This window comes from Physeter macrocephalus, unplaced genomic scaffold, assembly GCF_002837175.3.
Source record: "Physeter macrocephalus isolate SW-GA unplaced genomic scaffold, ASM283717v5 random_160, whole genome shotgun sequence".
NCBI classification, from domain to species: domain Eukaryota; kingdom Metazoa; phylum Chordata; class Mammalia; order Artiodactyla; family Physeteridae; genus Physeter; species Physeter macrocephalus.
The window spans coordinates 32,408-51,637 of NW_021145455.1; the positions used below are offsets into that span (position 1 = coordinate 32,408).

The following is a 19,230-nucleotide window of genomic DNA, read 5'->3' on the forward strand; positions in this document are numbered from 1 at the left end:
CTGCAAGGCTGTGGAAGAGATGGGCCTCAGGTCAGATTACCTGGGGCAATCACCAGCTCTGCCATTTGGGTTATCCTGTGCAGGTGACCTCCCTTGCAGAGCCTGTTTGCTCATCTGAAAATGGGGATGGCCAGAGTTACTCTGCAGGCTGTTACAAGGGTTTGTGGTAATGTGTGTAAAGTCTGGGAAACCTAGCAGGTCCTTTGTGGTCATTATTTGGTAAGGGACTTATGCTGAGGACAACTAGCTGATGTGGCTTCGAGATTTTCTCTCTCCACCCAGAGATGGATCCTCCTGAAACAGGGCCCCCGCCCAGAGCACTGAACGGGGTTTGGAGGCAAATGTGGTTGAATCAGAGGCTCGTGAAGCTGGGAGGAGGACCGGGGTGACTGCGGACCCTGGTGTTGCCTCCTTGTGCTTCTTTGCTGTTGGGGAGCAGTGTGTGCTAGACAAGTAGAGGGCATGAGACTTAGGACAACTTGACAGGAAGAAATGTAAATGTAAGGAAATGCTACCTGCTAAGATTCTAAGCTACAGCTCTCCCTTTCCCCTCTAAGACATTTTATTTAACAACCTAGGCTTCTATATATTCTTGGGAAGCTTCCGTGACATCATACATTTTCACACTTGGATTCTTATTAGAAGCCAAGCTTCTCCTGTGTAAGCAGTTGATAAATCCATCCACTCCCTCCAAAACATTCCATCATCCTTTGTTCTCATAACCACCAGCAGCAAGAAGTTGAGCTCATGACCTTGTTGACCCTGCTGGCTCTGAGTCTTAATGAGAAGGAAGGTGGGTCTCGTTAAGCGTTCAGGGAGAAACACGACCCAAGGTAGAGGGGAAACCACACTGGGCGGAAAGGAGGTGGAGGGAGTTCCAGGCGTGGGAACGTGTAGGACAATGGAAAGGCCCTGAAGGCTCTCGTGAGGGAACAGAGCTGGGAAGGCTGAGTGAGGCATGTTTCCTGAGCAGAAAGGAACCGCGTGGTTTTTCCAAGGGGACGTGACTTCTATCACGCCCAGCGGACTGCCCAGGTGTGTGGCTTTATCTGATGGGACCAGGACTCAGCGAGCTCTCTCAGTGCCTGGGCTGATTAGGGGCGTGGGGCCACCCCCAGCCGCCCCCTGGAGCTGAGAGAGGCCAGCGAGGCCAGGAGGCTCTGTGTCCTCGGCTGCTTGGTTGATCTTCGGCTCACCTATTCTTTCTGGTAAAGTAGCCTTGGGTGTTCTCACTGGTCCCTATTATGGGCTGAATGTTTGTCCTCCCATGGGTTGAAGCAATAACCCCCAGGTGATGGCGTTTGGAGGTGGGGCCTTTGGAAGGTAATTAGATTTAGATTAGGGCAGGAGGTGGGCCCCTTGTGGTGGGATTAGTGGTCTTATAAGAAGAGGAAGAGGGAAAGGTCACGTGCATTTATAGTGAGAAAGCATCTGCCTGCAGGCCAGGCAGAGGGCTGTCACCAGGAACTGAATCTTCTGGCGCCTTGACCCGCGACTTCCAGTCTCCAGAACGGTGAGAAACAAATGTTTGTTGTTTAAGCCGTGCAGTCTGTGGTGTTTCGTTACAGCTGAGACAGTCTCCTTTCATTCACTCAACACATTTGCTCAATGTTCACTGTGTGTGTCAGGTACTGTGCACGGCATTGGGGAGAGAGAAGCAAGGAGAACGACAGGGAAACAGTCAACAGGGGTGGTGACCGAGGCTTTGAAGGGAACCCCGGGGGGAGGCCAAGTGATGGTGAGAACACAGGAGGGGCTGCCTTAGTCCGGGGGCTCAGGGAAGGGCTCCTCGCGGACCCTTGTCCTGTGTGAAGAGAGGCATCCACACCACGATTCAGGGAAGAGAAATCCAGGAGAGAAATGATGGCTAACAACACCAAGGTCTGGAAGCTGGTGAGAACGTCCGTGGGTATTTGTGGCCCAGGAGTATGCTTCCACACCTGAGGCAGAGTGAACAGATTGGGGTGGGATGGGAGATGAGGCTGCAGAGCTGGATGGGATCCTGATCCCAGAGAATGTCATCAGCCTGTGTGACAATCTAGAATTTAATGAGTGCAATTCGAAGACCCAGAAAAATTTTCTACAGGGGAGGGACAGGATGTGATATATATATTTGTTTTTTAGGCTGCACTGCATTGGATCCTAGTTCCCCAACCAGGGATCAAACCCGGGCTCCGTCAGTGTAAGCGCCGAGTCCTAACCACTGGACCACCACGGAACTCCGTTTTTTTTAAAGGCTCTCTCAGGCTGCTGTGTGGGGTAGAGGCTGGGGCGGGTGCCAGGATGATGGTGGCACGAGCAGGATGGTAGCAGTGGGAGGTGACAGGAAGTGGCTTGGCCTGAGGTGTATCTTCAAGGTAAAACGTACAAGACTTGCTAACAGTGTTACGCGTGAGCAAGACAGAGTTGTTTTCCACATGAGAGGCGGGAGCAACTGGGTAGATGTGGTTAGATGAGGAGAAGGGCAGGAAGGGGAGGAGTGGGCAGACCCAGGGCGCCCTCAGGAGCTGCGTGGTTCAGGTGCTTGTTTGCTGGCCCTCAGTGACGTACAGCTGGAACTGGAAACCCGGGGCTGGGGAAGATCCTGTGCAGGGAGGGGAAGGGTTACATGCAGTTAGAGATGAACCCAGGGGGCGCTCAATGTTCGGAGAAGGACCAGTTCAGGAAGGAGGACAATCAGGAGAGGTCAGTGGCACAGAAGCTGTAAAAAGGCCAAGGACAACCACCTCAAACACCACTGGGAGATCCAATGAAAGGAAAACAGGAGGCCACTGGATTTGGCAAGAAGAAGCAAGACGTGGCAAGAAAAGAGCGGCCTCCACAAGGAACAGGCTGAAGGAGCAAGTGGGGAGGGCTAAACAGAAAAGGGGCAGAACAGAGGCAGAAGCTAGATGGGGGTCAAGACTGAGGGAGAGCCTGTTTTATTTTTAGGATGGGTGAGAGCCTGATGCAGGCCAATGGGGAGAAGGTGAGAGATGGTTGCAGGAATGCACGAGAAGCCAGGGGACCCAGAACACAAGGGGCACGAGTCAGGGGAGGGAGCACAAAGGCCTCCACTTTCAGGGGACGGGCGCGATCACAGGTGCAGCTGGCGCTGGAGGACCTGCTGGTGACCGACAAGCCCGACTGCCCGACTTTCACAGGGAAGTGTGAGGGGGAGGCAGTGGCTGGGAAGGGAAAGCAGGAAGGGAGAAGCCGCTGCAGCACGGACTGTGCGTAAGGTGTGGGGAGAGGCTCAGAGTGAAACAGCCGCCGTGTGGTGCCCTGTGGTGACTGCTCTCAGAACTGCTCACGCTGGGGCGCAGCTGGGCCACCACCTGGCTCGCATTAAAGACATGCTAGCTTACTGCGGACTGGGAGGTCCTGCCATCCCAGCAGGGTCTGGAGCCACTACCGGAGGACCAGGATGTTTCTATATACTTCATATATCTCAACAATACAGACCAAGTTTAAAGGGATGAATGATTTTTTGATTCAGGAGCCAATGAAAAGAGGACCCATGATTTAGACAAGAATTTATTTTCAGGACTACGCGTTTACTACAGATTAAAATTTAATATAATTTAATTCACATACAAAGACAACTCTGGAGAACTGACTACCTGGATACAATGTGGCCTGGGGTTAGGTGGAGTAGTTGAGGGCGCGACACACTCAGGCCTGAGCAGACACCAACTTGCTCATACCAAAGAAGTAGGATTTCTCTCTTTCGCTCATCACTTCAAAATGCAGCGGCCTCCTGCAGAAGTTGCACTCGGCTGAGGAATGTGGCTTGAGTTCCAGCCCAACTTGCTTCCACGTGGCCAGCAGATTCTCTGTGAGGAGGAACAGTTTTTAAAAATTAAAGGCAGTACATACCCAAGACAAATGGAAACACATGCCCTCAACAAAAACTTGCACACAAATGTTCACAGCAGCATTATTTTCATAATAGTCAAAAAGTGGAAATAACCCAAACATCCGTCAATTGATGGATAAACAAAATGTGGTATATCTGTACCAAGGAAGATTATTTGGTAATAAAAAGAAATGAAGTGCTGATTCATGCTACAACATGGCTGAACCTTGAAAACACTGTGCTGTAAAAGAAGCCAGGCATAAAGGGCCATATATTGTACGATTCCACTTACATAAAATGTAATGTATAGGCAGAAAGTGGATCAGGGCTGATGGCTGACGGGGGCTGGGTATGGGGAGTGGCCGGCTGCTAAGGGGTGTGTGGTTTCTCTTTGAGGTGACAAAATGTTCTGGAATCAGAGAGTGGTGACGGTTGCACCACATTACCTAAAAACCACTGAATTTCATACTTTGAAAGGGTGGAATTTGCGGTATGTGAATTCCATCTTAATAGGCTGTTATAAAAAAAAAAAAAAAAAAAAGAAACAAAACCCAACTCTGGCTTTCCTTTACATGCCTTCAGGAAAGAAGTTGCTCCCACATGGCTCCACTGTGTCTGGCTGAGCACTCCTACCAGAGCAGCCCTAAAGGCTCCAGGCAGGGGGAAACACCTTGGACGGGGATGGCGGCTCAGGAGGAGAACGCACCTTTGAGGCAGAGGCAACCAGGAGCAGCCCGTTGGTCTCTGCCTTTAGGTGGACGCGGGGGGTGAAGGACTGGCTTCTACAGAACTATGAGAATATAAAATGCAGAACAGTGACTCTCATCACAAGGGGTTTGTGTGGAGTTGGTTCAGAGAACAGAGAGAAGTGCAGAGCCGAGCTCTGGAGGGCCCGGGCAGACTTAGGCCTTCAGAGGCATCCCTCCTGCAACAGCCGTGACCGGGCATCCTTGAGTCACACAGACAGGGGCAGGGGAACAGTGAGTGGATTAGCAGGCTCCCTCAGCACTTCCCAAATGACTGCACCCTCCTGAAGTGAACGCAAACGACTAAGTGTCTTTTACAGTTTTATACCATCTGAGAATATTCTGAATTACTTGGAAAAAGAAAAGACAAATCTGAATGACTCTGAACGGCTTCAATTATAGACACTGAAAAGACAGCTTCATGCCACTCTCCCATGAGGCGCTGGCGGCTCCCTGGCTACTCACCCACGAAGTAGTTCATCATCTGTGGCGTGTGGTGGGGTGTGGGGGCGATGCGCAGCAGCTCCTCCCCCCGGGGCACCGTGGGGTAATTGATCGCTTGGACGTAGATGTTATGTCTGCTCATTAGCTCATTACAGACCTCTGTGTTTTTAGCAGCATCTGCAACCTAAGTTTGATGATAACAGAAGGTAAGGCCAGAACCGGATGGACTACCTCTTAGCAGAGACTAGTGACACGCGTGCCCACGTGGCTCAGGCTGCAGCCACGTATGCAAGCCTGGCACAGAGGTAAAGCACTGCCCAGACACCTGCGACTTAAAGGGTCCAGTGTTGTTCACTACAGACCAGAGAACTGAAACCATATTAGAAGTAAATTTCACACTGATCTCCCACCCAGACTCCGAACGGGGGAAACGGGAACTTCTGTGACCCCAGTATGACTGTAGTTGGACATGTGCATCCTGGGGATAAGGCAGCTTTTATACCAGCTCCACTACTCAGATGAATTCAACTGTGACACCAACAGGGCTACCCTTTGTAGCGGGCAGAGCAAGACCCATTTCAAAATTAAACGAATAGAAAGCCATACTTCAAAGCTAGCCAAGCTCAGGCTTCCGGAGCTTTCCAGATACAAGCTCTGTGTTTACCCTGTCAAGGCTAGTGCTCTGGAGAAGGGACCTCTGCTCCAGCCTGCCGGGTTCAAAGGCTTCATTCTCACTGTGAAGTCAACCAAAGGCGGAAACATGGCAGAGGGCCACTGGCTACAGTCCCTCGCCCTGACAGTCACCCTGCCGCAGCCCAACTTCAGGAAGGCGTGAACCAGGACATCTCCCGTCAAGTGCGGAGGCCTGGCCCCCAGCGAGTCCAATCACAGGCCGCTCATTACCCGGACGGGGATGATGTGACTGGGGCAGTGGATGACTGGGAGGCTGGCGTCCATCAGCATCTGCCTCATGAGCTTGACGTTGCGCTGGTGCTGGCGGCGAAGCACCCGGCCCTCGGTGCTCTTCAGGATCCGCACAGACTCCAGCGCTCCAGCCAGCAGCATGGGCGGCAGGGAGGTGGTGAAGATGAAGCCCGCTGCATAGGACCGGATGGTGTCGATCAGGGAACTCGTGCTGGCGATGTACCCTCCAACACAGCCAAAGGCTTTGCCTGGGAGGAGACAGGCTCATTTATTACAGCAACTGCCCTAAGTATGCACAGCCAGGTGCTGCAGACCCTCAGAGCACTCACTCTTCTCTTCCTCATGTTTATTTGCCCTAAGACTCAAATCAAGCCCATTTCCGAACGGGAAAAAGCTGAGAACGTTATGAAAGGGTCTTGACCAAAGTCACAAGGCCAAGCTGGTGTCTGACCAGGATAAAAGCGCAGGTCTCCAGACCAGGCCTGGCACCGGGGACTGATCACAGCGTGCCTGAACCCCACGTGCCACCTCCCTTCCCACTCAGGCTGGCTGCATCCCCCCTCGCTCTGCACTGCGCCTGCTCCAGGACACGGTCTGAGCGGGGGGCTCACTGTGAGAATTACCCTTGAGGCCGGAATGTCACCCAGCTAAGACATTAACTGTTTTGGCAGGGCTGGTATTAATTTCTACTTAAGTAACCACAAAACTCTGACAAGGAGTGTTTGCTGGATAAATATGAAAACTCAGACCCTGTTAGGGTTGATTTAGGGCCGGCCTCATTTTTCAATTCTTGTTAAATCCCCTGTATAATCAGTATCTCGGGTTTCAGGATTAATAACTCCAGAAGAGTCCTCCTCGATCTTAACATTATGTTCTGTAATTAACAGTCTTGCTTGAGCCCCACGCACTGCTGGGCTGGTATAATCTCTGACAGCGGAAAATTTCTCTCTCCAGCCCTTTTCATCTCACAGTGACCATACCTTCAAAGAGCCCACGTCATAAGAGCTCTTTACAAGAAAAGGGCTGCTGGAATTAGGACACATGAACAAGAGCTTTCCTCTTGGCAAGGCTCTGCCCCGCGAGGCCCCAGGCTCTACCGGTCTGCACGACGTTCTCACACCCCTTCACGGTGCTGAAGGACGCTCTTTTTTGCCTGCCCTTCCTTTACCAACTGCAGGCTGTAAAGTGGCACTTTAGCTAACCACTACATGGTCTCCAACTGCCTTACTAACTTTTGAAATCCTCAGATTTGTACAGTTGGACTTGCCTGGTGGCGCAGTGGTTAAGAATCCGCCTGCCAATGCAGGGGACACGGGTTTGAGCCCTGGTCCGGGAAGATCCCACATGCTGCGGAGCAACTAAGCCCGTGCGCCACAACTACTGAGCCCTCGTGCCACAACTACTGAAGCCCGTGTGCCTAGAGCCCGTGCTCTGCAACAAGAGAAGCCACTGCAATGAGAAGCATGCCCACCGCAATGAAGAGTAGCCCCCACTCGCTGCAACTAGAGAAAGCCTGTGTGCGGCAACAAAGACCCAACGCAGCCAAAAAAACAAATAAATTAAAAATTTGTACAGTTTACATTTTTACCTCATAGACAAAGAGAATGTCTACAGTAATTGTTTGTATACAGTTCATTTATCTTCTCCAAGCTGAGGTGGGTTCTATTGTTACCTCCATCATATTGATGAGGAAACTGAGGCACAGAGAAGTTAACTACAAACCCAAGGTCACACAGCTAGTGAGTTATTAAGCATGCAAGATTTACACCCAGCAGGCAGCATGGCTATGGAGTCTGGAAGAGTCTGGAGTTGCTCCAAGAGACACGGCCTCTCTATTGGGAGGAGCAGAGGAAATACAAAGTAGCCAGGTGAACTGGAATGTTCCCACCCGGTAGGCACAGAGCTCAGTGCTTCACAACACAATGCCTGACCTGCAGCTCTAGGAGAAAAGCACTAAAATTATTCTTCTTTTTTATTTTTTTTTAATATAAGGGAACAATCTGACGCACAGAGAGTAAAGGCTGTTGCCATGGCGTATACCTAAAGCCACAACTATGTTTGGAATGAGCTCAGATGGCAACAAATGGTACTTCTATCATGTTAGGCTGTGAGATTTACTTTGATTCTGGGGGCCATGCCATGACTCAAGGGATTCTGATAAGCTGTGCCACCACTCACTGAGGAAAGAAAAACTCACTCAAAAAAGTGACCCAGGCTTTAGATGCTATCAGACCATCTCCTCACCTGACCTGTTAGACCAGTAGTCCTTGGCCTTGTTAGGAGAATGTAATTTTAGTGCAGATTACAGACTGTGCAGAGTGTACATACCAAGTGTTCCAGAAATGATGTCCATTTTTGGCATAACTCCATCCCGATCGCCAATCCCTCCTCCTTGAGCCCCGTACAGCCCAACCGCATGGACCTCATCCACAAAGGTGAGTGCTCCAAACTCGTGGGCCACGTCACACAGCTCTTCCAGTGGGCACACTGCCCCTAGGAGAGACCACAGACCACGCTGATGAATGCTTGCTATTTCACGAATTTCTGTTTTGATAAGAGTTAGAACACAACAACGTACGTTCTAAGATATTTTTAACATTGGGGAAACCAATTAACTTCCCCCAGTTTCTGGATTACCTTGGGGTTTGGAGCCTAGTAAAAGCCAGAGTAGAATATCTACATTCATCCCAATCTATACAGTGTCCCGCGACTACAAAATCCTGGCAAAGTGAAAAGAAACTACAAAAATGAAATAAATATCACACTTTTAAGAAGTTCAGGCCTTGTTTTCATTTAAGATTTCAGATTGGCCTCTACCTAGACTTACCGTCCATTGAGTGGACAGTTTCAAATGCGACAATCTTGGGGACGGCAGGGTCAGACCTCTGCAGCAGTTCTCGGAGGTGGCTGACATCATTGTGGCGGTAGATGTACTTTGGCACTCGGCTGTTCCAAATCCCTTGGATCATGGAGGCATGGTTCCCAGAATCAGAGTAAACTTCACAGCCTAACAAGACAAAAATGCTATTTATTGCCATCTGCACCAAAGACAAATTATTTCCTCGACAGTCAAGGACAACAGACTTTGACCTGAAAATGCTGCTTTGCCCAGTAGGAAAAAGACCCTGCGTGCCAGTTTCTTTCTGGAAAAATAACTAACTAGTGCTTCTCCTCTGAGAAGGCCCATAGGTGTAAAATAACCTAGTGGCATGCAACTAATCTGCTTTTAAATCTGGCTGTCTCACTCCAAACTCAATCGAAAGATAACTACAGGGCTTGCCAATGCAGGGGACACGGGTTCGATCCCTGGTTCGGGACGATCCTACATGCTGAGGAGCAACTAAGCCCGTGTGCCACAACTACTGAGCCTGTGCTCTAGAGCCCACGTGCCACAACTACTGAGCCCACGTGCCACGACTACTGAAGCCAGCGAGCCACAACTACTGAAGCCCACGCGCCTAGAGCCCATGCTCCACCACAAGAGAAGCCACCGCAATAAGAAGCCTGTGCGCAGCAACGAAGACCCAATGCAGCTAAAGATAAATAAATAATTTTCTTTTTTTTAAAAAGAAAGATAACTACATATAATTAAGAGAATTCTCCAAAGGATTTTCTTAGAGTACAAAGCACACTGGAAGCAATTAGCTTAAAGACAAGCCCTGCAAATCTGATTCTTCACTGTTATCATGTTCTACTGGCATTTATAATGTACAGTTAACACTTTATGCTCAATTCAATAACAAATGCTCCCAGTTTCTATCATAACTCTTGAGTGGTTCTGGAAAGCTTTCTTTGTCGTCAATATTCCTGTTACTACTAAGAAAGCCAGAAAACTCTAAGGCTCCCATGACAGGCTTCCTACCTGGCATCATCTTAGCCAGAGTGAAGAGGGTTGAGTCGTTGGCCACAAAGCACGAGGAAAACAAGAGTGCTGCATCTTTCCCATGGAGGTCGGCCAGCTCCTGCTCCAGGTCCACATGGAATTTACTAGTTCCAGAAATATTTCTAGTACCCCCTGCTCCAGTACCATGCTGTTTCAAAGTGTCTCTTTAAGAAAAAAAAAGAGCAGACAGAAAATCAATCTCATGGTTCTGAATATGATGTGAACATTCCTCCCTCCACGATCCAGGAGACTGAAACTGATGTTGATGTAGCACCTCTCTCCCTGTGAACCGGAAGTTCACAGAAGTTTCAACCCACTTCATCTCTAGACTGGGCGGGAGAAGGTCTCAACACCAGGGTGATGATGCCTCTAGGGAACATCAAGAGCAAGTGTTAACAAGCTTAGTTGAGTTTTAGTTAACTTACTGAGATTTCTTTTCTCTGACAACATCTTTTTCTCCAATAACATGACCTCAGGCTCTAGAGGGACATCTTGAATGGTGGTTACCTAAACCCTTTGTGAACCAATCCCATAATGTTAGGCTATCTCTATTACTAAACCTCAGACTAGGCTCTCTCTAGCAAGCCTCCTTGGAGAGTTTGACCAGCAACTCTTCTCAAGTGTTTCCTAGCCATGGCAAACCTCCTGAAGGACATGAACGACAGGCTCTACCAGCCCCCCCCCCTTTTTTTTTTAAGTATTTATGTATTTGGTTGCACTGGGTCATAGTTGCAGCAGGCAGGCTCCTTAGTTGTCACGTGTGAACTCTTAGTTGCAGCATGCATGGGGGATCTAGTTCCCTGACCAGGGACTGAACCCGGGCCCCCTGCATTGGGAGCGTGGAGTCCTAACCACTGTACCACCAGGGCAGTCCCTCTACCATCCAGTGCTGCTCGATTTTTTTCTCCACCCACAGCCACAAGCCAGGAAGCCTCTGTGCAAGACTTGCCTGTGGAGGGGTAGTAAGTGAGGGGACATGTGTAGTCAATGAGCCCAGAAACTTACACTCTCACAAAGGGGCTCTACCAACTACTTACACATTAGAGTTTCTCTAAAAGTAACCGGTACATATATATATATATATTTTTTTTAACCTATACATATTTTTAAAGGCTAAGAAGAGCATTTTGCTATGGTACATTTTCATCTGCTGAATATCCCCCCCATAAAAGATCCAATTTCTATAAATCATCAATGTCTTGCTAAGTCATGCCAGTGATATCTGAAAACTGAAGGCTACTTACATGACGGCTCCACACACCCGTGGGTGGCAACTCATTCCTAGGTAGTCATTGCTACACCAGACAGACACCTGCTTTTTGGTGATGAAAGAGTCTGAGTAGTCATCTGCCATGGGGAAGAATTGCGCCCTCCGGTTCACAGTTTTGAAAACTCGATATGTATGGTCATTTTTTTTCTCATCAATTTTCTTCTCAAAGAAATGATCATACTGAAAAGTGGAAACAGCTAAAAACCGAACAAAAGATGGTACAGTTTGACGGTTAAAAAGTACATCTAGGCTTTGGTGTAAGACCTAGGTTCCAATCCCAGCTTGGCCATTCAGGAGCAAGGAGACTCTGGACAAACTAACGAAGTACTCATCTGGGCAAGTTCCTTGACATCTTTATTTTGAGTCTGTGTATGTCTCAAATGACACTGTCTGACCCCGTGAGCACACAGTAGGTATTAAGAGAGATGAGGCAGGCTATCAATAGGATTGGCATTCAGTATAGCCAAGAGCATCTACTTGCATCAAGCAAGAGACATGGCTTTTAATCCACAACTCACCATGCAGTTATACGTTTAATCTGATGTATGTTTAAGTTATAAACTTTCCTGCATCAGGCAAATAACGAGGAGACTCACATTTTGGCAAGTTATCTTGAAGAAGGTGGGACACTCCTTCTGGTCGTTGCTTTCGCATGATATCCTGAAAGTTCTTCAGCAAACCACTCAGCTCCCCTCCATCGGTCTTCACACTGATCACACTGGGATTCACTGAGGTTTGGGCAACCTCTGTAACAAGAGGCAAAGGGGACCAATGTTCTATTCTGAGTCTACAATACCTTCCAGACATACTGTTAAAAATGGCTTACTGCCTAGTTCACAAAAATAGCCCATCATAATGAAAGTGAGATGTAGCTGAGTGTATGAAGCTTCTCTTCTTCTTTAGTTACTGTTTGGTTTTGTTTTCAGAGCTACCAGCCAGCTTTGAGGAACATTAAAGTCCAAGGTTTTTTTTTTTTCTGGCTGGCTTGCCTTCCCCATCGCACCACCCCCCACCCTAATTGAGACAATTTTCTTCACAGAAAACAATTTGAGCCACTTGTATCATTTCTGCTGGGGAGAATTTCTGGGGACCTTATGTGTTCCACGGATACAGCCACAGGTGGAATTAAGGTTGCCACTCAAAGACCACCACTAAGACACACAGCTTGGGAGTCCTAAAACTAGCACTTACGGCAGTAACACTGTTTTTTACCTTTTATCCAACCAAATGGTGGGAAAGAAACAAAGGGCAACTGGTAATAGTTTATGCCTGACGGGTATTTTCAGAATTTAAAGAATTACTGTAAAAGCTGTTTACATCCTACACACACACACACACACACACACACACACACACACACACAAAAAAAACTCCCACATTTTGCCATACAGTCCTCTATCTTGATGACCTTCCTCCTCGGCCCTAAAACAGGAAGGTGCTGACACAAATACTACCCTAATAATAGTTCACACATAAATCTGAGGGTCTGAAAGAGCCAAAGAACCTCTTTGCTCTTCTGATGGCTCATGTCATCTGTTTACCTTCCCTCACGGCATGCATTTCCTGCACATCCTCCTGAAGCTCTAGGCTGGCTTTGCAGAAGACGCTGCTGCCGCCCTGGCTCATCTGCGCTGCCAGGAAAGGGCATTTGGTCGCAGTGCCCTGGCTCGCGGCAAGGGAGGGGTGTCCAGACGGAAGCTGCGTGCCATCTGGAGTCTGCTGGGATCCATCAGGAGCCTGCTGCACCTTGGCTTTGGCAGTTTTGTCCTCTGAGGGGGGAAATGTTAAAACTGAAGCATCAGATCTGGTTGCACAGTACACAGAAGCCCACTTGTTTCTTTCTCTTGTTGCCTCAAAGACAAACCTTATACTTACTCTATCCCATGATCCAAAGACAAGTTTATTCTTATTAGGTTCTGCTAAATCAACTGTTTTCTCATCTGCCTCACTGGATGCAATGTTCCTGTGAAGACTTAACTGGCACAGTTCACCTACCTCTCAGACCCATAGTATTTCTCACTTATAAATCCCCAAAGTAGTATTTTCTAGTTCTAGACAGCCCAGCATTCTTGAGTTGAATTATTTCCAGTAAATCTACCCCAAGTACACTCAGCATATTTCATGCGAGGATACACTCTTGAAGGTAACTGGAAGTGGTCATACGGTTTTTTTCTCTGCTAATATTTTCTAAACAGATTCTTGACAAAAAAAGCTTGCCATTGCTTAACAGATAAACTACCAGTTTTCTCTAAATGCCTCAAAGAAGTTCATGACTTAATGCAGTTGGCTGGTAACTAAGCTTCTAGACTTCCCTCTCCCCTTGAGCAAATGCATTCATCTTCCTTCCAGAGAAGTCTTTCTTCATCATTCTGGAATCCTCCTGTGAGTCATAGGCTAGGCTCTCCTACAACTTGGGCAGTGTCTCAATACAGTTTGTATTAAAATCTATAAAGAAAAGCAAAAAAATTGCCTTGGGGAATTCCCCAGCAGTTCAGTTGTTAGAACTCCACCCTTCCAGTGCAGGGGGCAAGGGTTCAATCCCTGGTGTGGGAACTAAGATCCCGCATGCCGTGTGGTGAAAAAATAAAATTAAAAAAAAATCTGCTTTCAAGTTCATTTCACTCACCATAAAAGTCAGTAAATACATATTCATTGTAGGAAGTCTAGAAAAATAGAGTTCTATTATTCAAAACATAACCATTGCAGACTTGGCATATTATCTTTCTTTACCTCTTATGTGTAGGTTTAGAAAAAGTTGTACTTATTCTGTATATGCTTGTTTATTCTACCCTTTTCATTATAAAGATCTACATAAGCTAGTAAATAGTTTGTGAATATCATTTGTGATGGATGCATGGCAGTCTATCAAGTGGATAAGTCATATTTTACTCAACCAGGAAGAGAAGAGGAATCTACTGCTAGGGACAGAATGGTAAAAAACATAACTAACTCCTAAACAATGGTAAAGAGGAAAAGAAATCCTAGAAAGGATTAAATCCTTTCTAGTAAAAAACATTCTTTTCTCACAAGTCCACATCCAGAGAACACACCTAACAGAGCCTGTAAGGTAAATTATTCCCTAGAATTAAGTGGTATCTGAAAAGCTTCGTTCTTTCCTGGCAAAGACAGACCAAAACTAAATCTCTGATCTCTTTACTAAAAGCAAAATTTAAAAATTCATATACAGAATAAAGATACATGTGTTAAGGGAGTTCCACGGTGGTCCAGTAGTTAGGACTCAGCACTTCCACTGCAGGGGGCTTGGGTTTGATCCCTGGTCGGGGAACTAAGATCCCGCAAGCCATGCCAAAAAAAAAGAAAAGATACATGTGTCAAAAAAATCACTACTTTAACAAATTTTGTATGATTCCACTTATGTGAGGTTTCTAGAGTAGTCAAATTCATAGAGAGAAAGTAGAATAATGTTTGCTAGGATCTGGGGGAGGAGGATGGGGAGTTAGTATTTAGTTGGCACAGAGTTTCAGTTTGGGACAATGAAAAGAGTTCTGGACACTGGATGGTGATGATGGCTGCAGAACAATATGAATGTACTTAATACCACTGTACACTTAAAAATGGTTGAGATGGTAAGTTTTATGTTATATGCATTTTGCCACAGTAAAAAAAATAATTTAAAAAAGAGAAGAAAACCCAGCATCCGTGCATTTAGTTGGAGCCATGTGACTAGTTCTGGCCAATGGATGTTGTGTGTTGCTTCCTGGCTAAAATATCCAAGAGCTGGTGGGGCTGAGTATTTGATGATATTAGGAAATTGCATCATTTTTTAGGTGTGATAATGGTATTGTGATGGTGCTTTTAGAAAGAACTCATAGGGACTTCCCTGGCGGTCCAGTGGTTAAGAATCCGTGCTTCCACTGGTTCGATCCCTGGTTAGGGAACTAGGATCCCGCATGCCACGTGGTGTGCCCCTGCCCGCAAAAAAAAGAAAGAACTCATATCTTTTAAAGGTGCATGCTGATATTTACAGAGGAAATTTCTGGAATCAGTTTCAAGTTAATCCAGTGGGAGCAGATGGGGTGAATGGTGACACAAGTGAAGCAAAATTGGCCCTGGATTGATTATTATTGTTCATAATTGAAATTTACTGTTATGAAAGGTTTTAAAAACATGAGCTGGTTTGAGACCCTCTCACTTTCCCCTTATGCAATAGTGACCCAAAAGCCACCTATTTCAGAGTTAAAGCTGTAGGACACCAGAGTGTGGAACCCCAGGTCACTGCTTAGAACAGAATTGCCCTGATGACCCAAAGTGGACCTTGCGTGAACAAGATAGAAATCTTTATGTGTTAAGCCCTGAGATTTGGGGGTTGCTTGATACCTCAGTGTAGCCTAACCTAACTGAAAAACTCACAGGTAGAGTTGACTTTGAAGATGGTTTAGCCTGGAATAGCCTACGTGGTCTGGAGCCAGACAAAGAGATAAGGTATAAGATAAGTGACTGCATAAGAAACTACCAGGAATTTGGGAAGGCATAGCACAGAAAGGAATTGAGGGCAAAAGGCATAGGTCAGGCAACATAGCAAAGGCAAGGAAAAAAAAAAAGAAGAAAAAAATTACAACTTTAAAAGCTACAAGCTTCTACATTCCAACTTTAGGTAAAGATTCCAACTTTACATTTACATGAATGAGGCACTGACAACTCACAAACTCCAACAGACACTGACATGCAATCCACAAGGTGGAATGCTGACCACTGTTTCACATTTAAAGATGTGAAAACTAAAACTGCCTACTTTGTGGGGTTAGGATGACAATTCCATGAGATAATCTATGCAGAGAACTGACCCTGGCACCAAGTAACCACCTCAGATAGCGTGACCCTCATCAGCACTGTGCATGAGAATTGCTTCTAGGGTCTTGTAATGAATGCAAACAACATCACTCTCTACTTCATTGCTAAGGACACTTACTCTCGTTGGCCGGAGGGGTTTCTTTGACCTGCTGGCAGAGTACTGCTGAAGTGGACAGGGCCCGAGGGGCTGGCTTGGCCCCAACTTCCATCATCTTAGGGCAGTTTTGGGCATAGAACAACAGAGATTTGCCTGCCTTCTGCAGAAAGGCCTGAGGCACTCGGGATAAGAATGGGCAGCGGCGAACAACAGTCTCCATGTCCCGGAGGTGCACTGATCCTGTACAAAGATGAGGAGTGACACCAACACTTGTTAATAATCATGCAAATACCACTCTAAGGTCACTGGGTTCAGGTGTCACCTGAAGTTTATAGCAAGGGTACTGTGGGATACTAACAAGTCTCACTCAAAAATGTCTAAGGACAGCACTGATGAGGGACTCAACTAAGAAGTGGTGACCACGCTCTACCCAGATCACCTTCATTCCCCAGCTCCATACAAAGGCACCTGCAAAACTACCAAATACGGTAAATACTGATGGTCAATAACCAAGGGGGTGGGACAGGAGGGACAAGTCAGGAACAGGTTTGGGAGGTCAGAGGCTCCTTGAGGAAGATACACAGTGCAGAAGTGCAGATAACACACCTTGGCACCCACCCAGGTGAAGAAGTGAGGCCAGGGAAGAAGCCACTGTCATCCATCAAGGCAGAGAAGACTCTTAGGGATCCTGATCTTCTCCTGGTCCCTACACTCCCAGACCCCAAGAAGGCATCCAGTCCGGCCCTGGGTTCCTGAGGCCAGGATTTCCCCGAGGTTATGCCCCTACAGCTCCGTGAACTGGGCATAACTGAGAAAGGAGGGGGCATAAAGAAGGCCAGGGATACGAGGGGAAGCGCCGCTGGGGCTAAATGGGAAGAGACAAGGGCTAAAAAATGAGGGCCGTGGGTCTGACGGAAAGTGGTGGTCCTGGGCAGGGGAGATCTGTGGTTACCCGGGGCGTCGAGAGCTCGAGAATAACCGGAGGTGTCTAAGAAGGGAATTCGAAAGCGGTCAGTTAAACGGGGAACGCCGGGAGGGGGCCGATCAGGTAGAAGATCGGGCATATGAAAGTTGACCCCGAGGCGGCGGGTGATTGGAGCGGTGGGGGATGGGGTCTCAATGGCCGGAGTAGCGGGGCGCAGGCAAGCAGGACACGCGGGGGTTGTCCCCGGTCGCGCCGCATCCAGAGCGTGGGGCCCTCACCTGCGCGGGAGACTCGGCGGCGGCGGCGGCGGCGGCGGCGGCGGCGGCGGCGGCGGCGTGTACCCAAACAAGGGTAGAAACAAACCTTTGCCCTTATCCGCGAGAGTCCTCAGGCCGCGAACCCCGTCGTCCTAATATACACAGACAGACAGCTGCGCATGCGCCATGGGCGGGGGCGTCCTCCGCGCAGGCGTGCAGCGGCGCGCTCCAGAAGTTGGAAGGGCGGGGCGGGGCGTAAAGGCCCTCCTCCTTAGACTCTACTGGTGGGACCTGGGCTTACCGGGATTGCCTGCTGAGAGGACGAAGTACAGGCTGGGGACGGAAGAGTTCATGCTACACCACCTTGCCGCTTCCCCTAACTACCCTATGCTTCAGAATCCTTTGTGGAGCATAAAAGGGCAGAGTCGGAGGGGAAGCGCCTCTAGGGCAGCCAGGGGGTTATAGGGCTGCAAAAACGGGTGCCTTGGATATAGAGGAGGGAGGGGAAAAGAGAGGTTCCGGACCAGGGTCTTAAGCAGGATCTGACCCACCCGGGGCTTTTTTCATGGCGGAGGGCTTCCCGGAGGAGGTGGGGCTGGATTGACCGAGGATGGAGTGGTCCTGGGGGTGATGCCCAGGGAGCTGGAGGGAGGGATCCGTAGTGAGGAGGACGAGGAGAAGCAGACGGAGACCCAGCCGTGGCACTTCCCGGTCCGAGAGAAGGGGACTTAACCTGATGCAGAGAAGGAGCACAAGGAACAGGGCTGGATGGAACCCACACACTACACACTGGGTGGGCGGTGAGGGTGGAGGCATGGGGCCTGACACATAGTTGGGGGTTGACATATATTAATTATTATTTTTATTTTCCATTGTGGGCTGTCCAAGTCCCTGCTGGCCACCCTGGCTGGGCACCAGCTAGGTGACATAGTACTCTCTCCCAAAGTTCAGAGATGCCCTCACCTCCTTTTTTTTTTTTTTTTTTTTAAATTTTTGGCCTCGCCGAGTGGCCTGCGGCATCTCAGTTCCCCCACCGGGGATGGAACCCATGCCTCCTGCAGTGGATGCGCGAAGTCTTAACCACTGGACCTGCAGGGAAGTCCCCTCACCGCCTTTCTTATGTGAATACTATACCGAAAACATTAGCCTCTTTCGCAGACATCTTTGTTCGCTTCTTGATTGATCAGTGACTTTTCGCGTCCTTTCTTGCGCGCGTCTCCCCTGGGTTGAAGCGCCAGTTAATTTGCATGTCCTGCCCACTCTCCGCCCCCGGGGGGCGTGGCCACCACAGCTGCCGCCCCGCAGCATGTGGGATCTTCCCAGACCGGGGCACGAACCCGTGCCCCCTGCATCGGCAGGCGGACTCTCAACCACTGCGCCACCAGGGAAGCCCGCCCTCACCTCCTTTGAGTCTCCCCCAGACCACACCTGTGGAGTACAGCTTGGCAAACCCCTCTCAGGAACGCCAGCCTGGCCTCCTTGCTCCACACCCTTCCCAGATTAACTTGGGCTTGGTTGGGCTGGGCCCATGCCAGGCTCATAGTCCACTCTTGAGGAAAGGGCCACCCAGGTTGCTTCCTCCTCAGCTGGGCATTAATAAGAGAGACAAAGTCTAGAGTGATGGTGACCAAGGTGTGTCCAGGTATTTCCCAATTCCCTCTCTTTGAATCTCCAGCCAGCTGCAAGACAGGTGAGGCGAATCTCCACCTGAAGAGGAGGCACCTGGGTCCAGAGTGGCACTGGGACCATTCCAGGGGTCCAGGATGAGGGCTTTGCCCGGGAATCCAAAGTTCAGCTCTGCCCTGTCCTGCTGAGGGGCCCTGGGCAGTGCCCAACAGCCAGAGAGAGGGTAAGAGAAGAGGTCAGACCCAAGCGCAACCAAAACAGGGTAAAGATGGTAATGAGTGTTTTGTCCATCTCTGGGCCTCACTTTTCCTTATCTGAGCAATGGGATCATAATCCCTGTTCTGCCCGCGTTGCAGGGCTGTTTGAGTGATCAGAGGCAAAGCAGAAGCAGAAAGAACTGGACATCGG

At 48.7% G+C, this 19,230-nt stretch overlaps 1 protein-coding gene across 1 annotated transcript; it reads right to left on the reverse strand.

The window, feature by feature from the left end:
* Positions 1–3,500: 3,500 nt before the first annotated feature.
* ALAS1 (5'-aminolevulinate synthase 1) lies at positions 3,501–17,333 on the reverse strand. The gene is made up of 11 exons (XM_007105936.4): positions 17,218–17,333; positions 16,036–16,254; positions 12,647–12,874; positions 11,702–11,851; positions 11,080–11,302; positions 9,815–9,999; positions 8,780–8,959; positions 8,281–8,445; positions 5,932–6,200; positions 5,050–5,212; positions 3,501–3,815 (listed from the first exon to the last, which is right to left on the reverse strand). The coding sequence occupies exons 2-11, from the start codon at positions 16,232–16,234 to the stop codon at positions 3,655–3,657; spliced, it is 1,923 nt and encodes a 640-aa protein (XP_007105998.2). The 5' UTR covers positions 16,235–16,254; positions 17,218–17,333; the 3' UTR covers positions 3,501–3,654.
* Between the last annotated feature and the right edge of the window lie 1,897 nt (positions 17,334–19,230).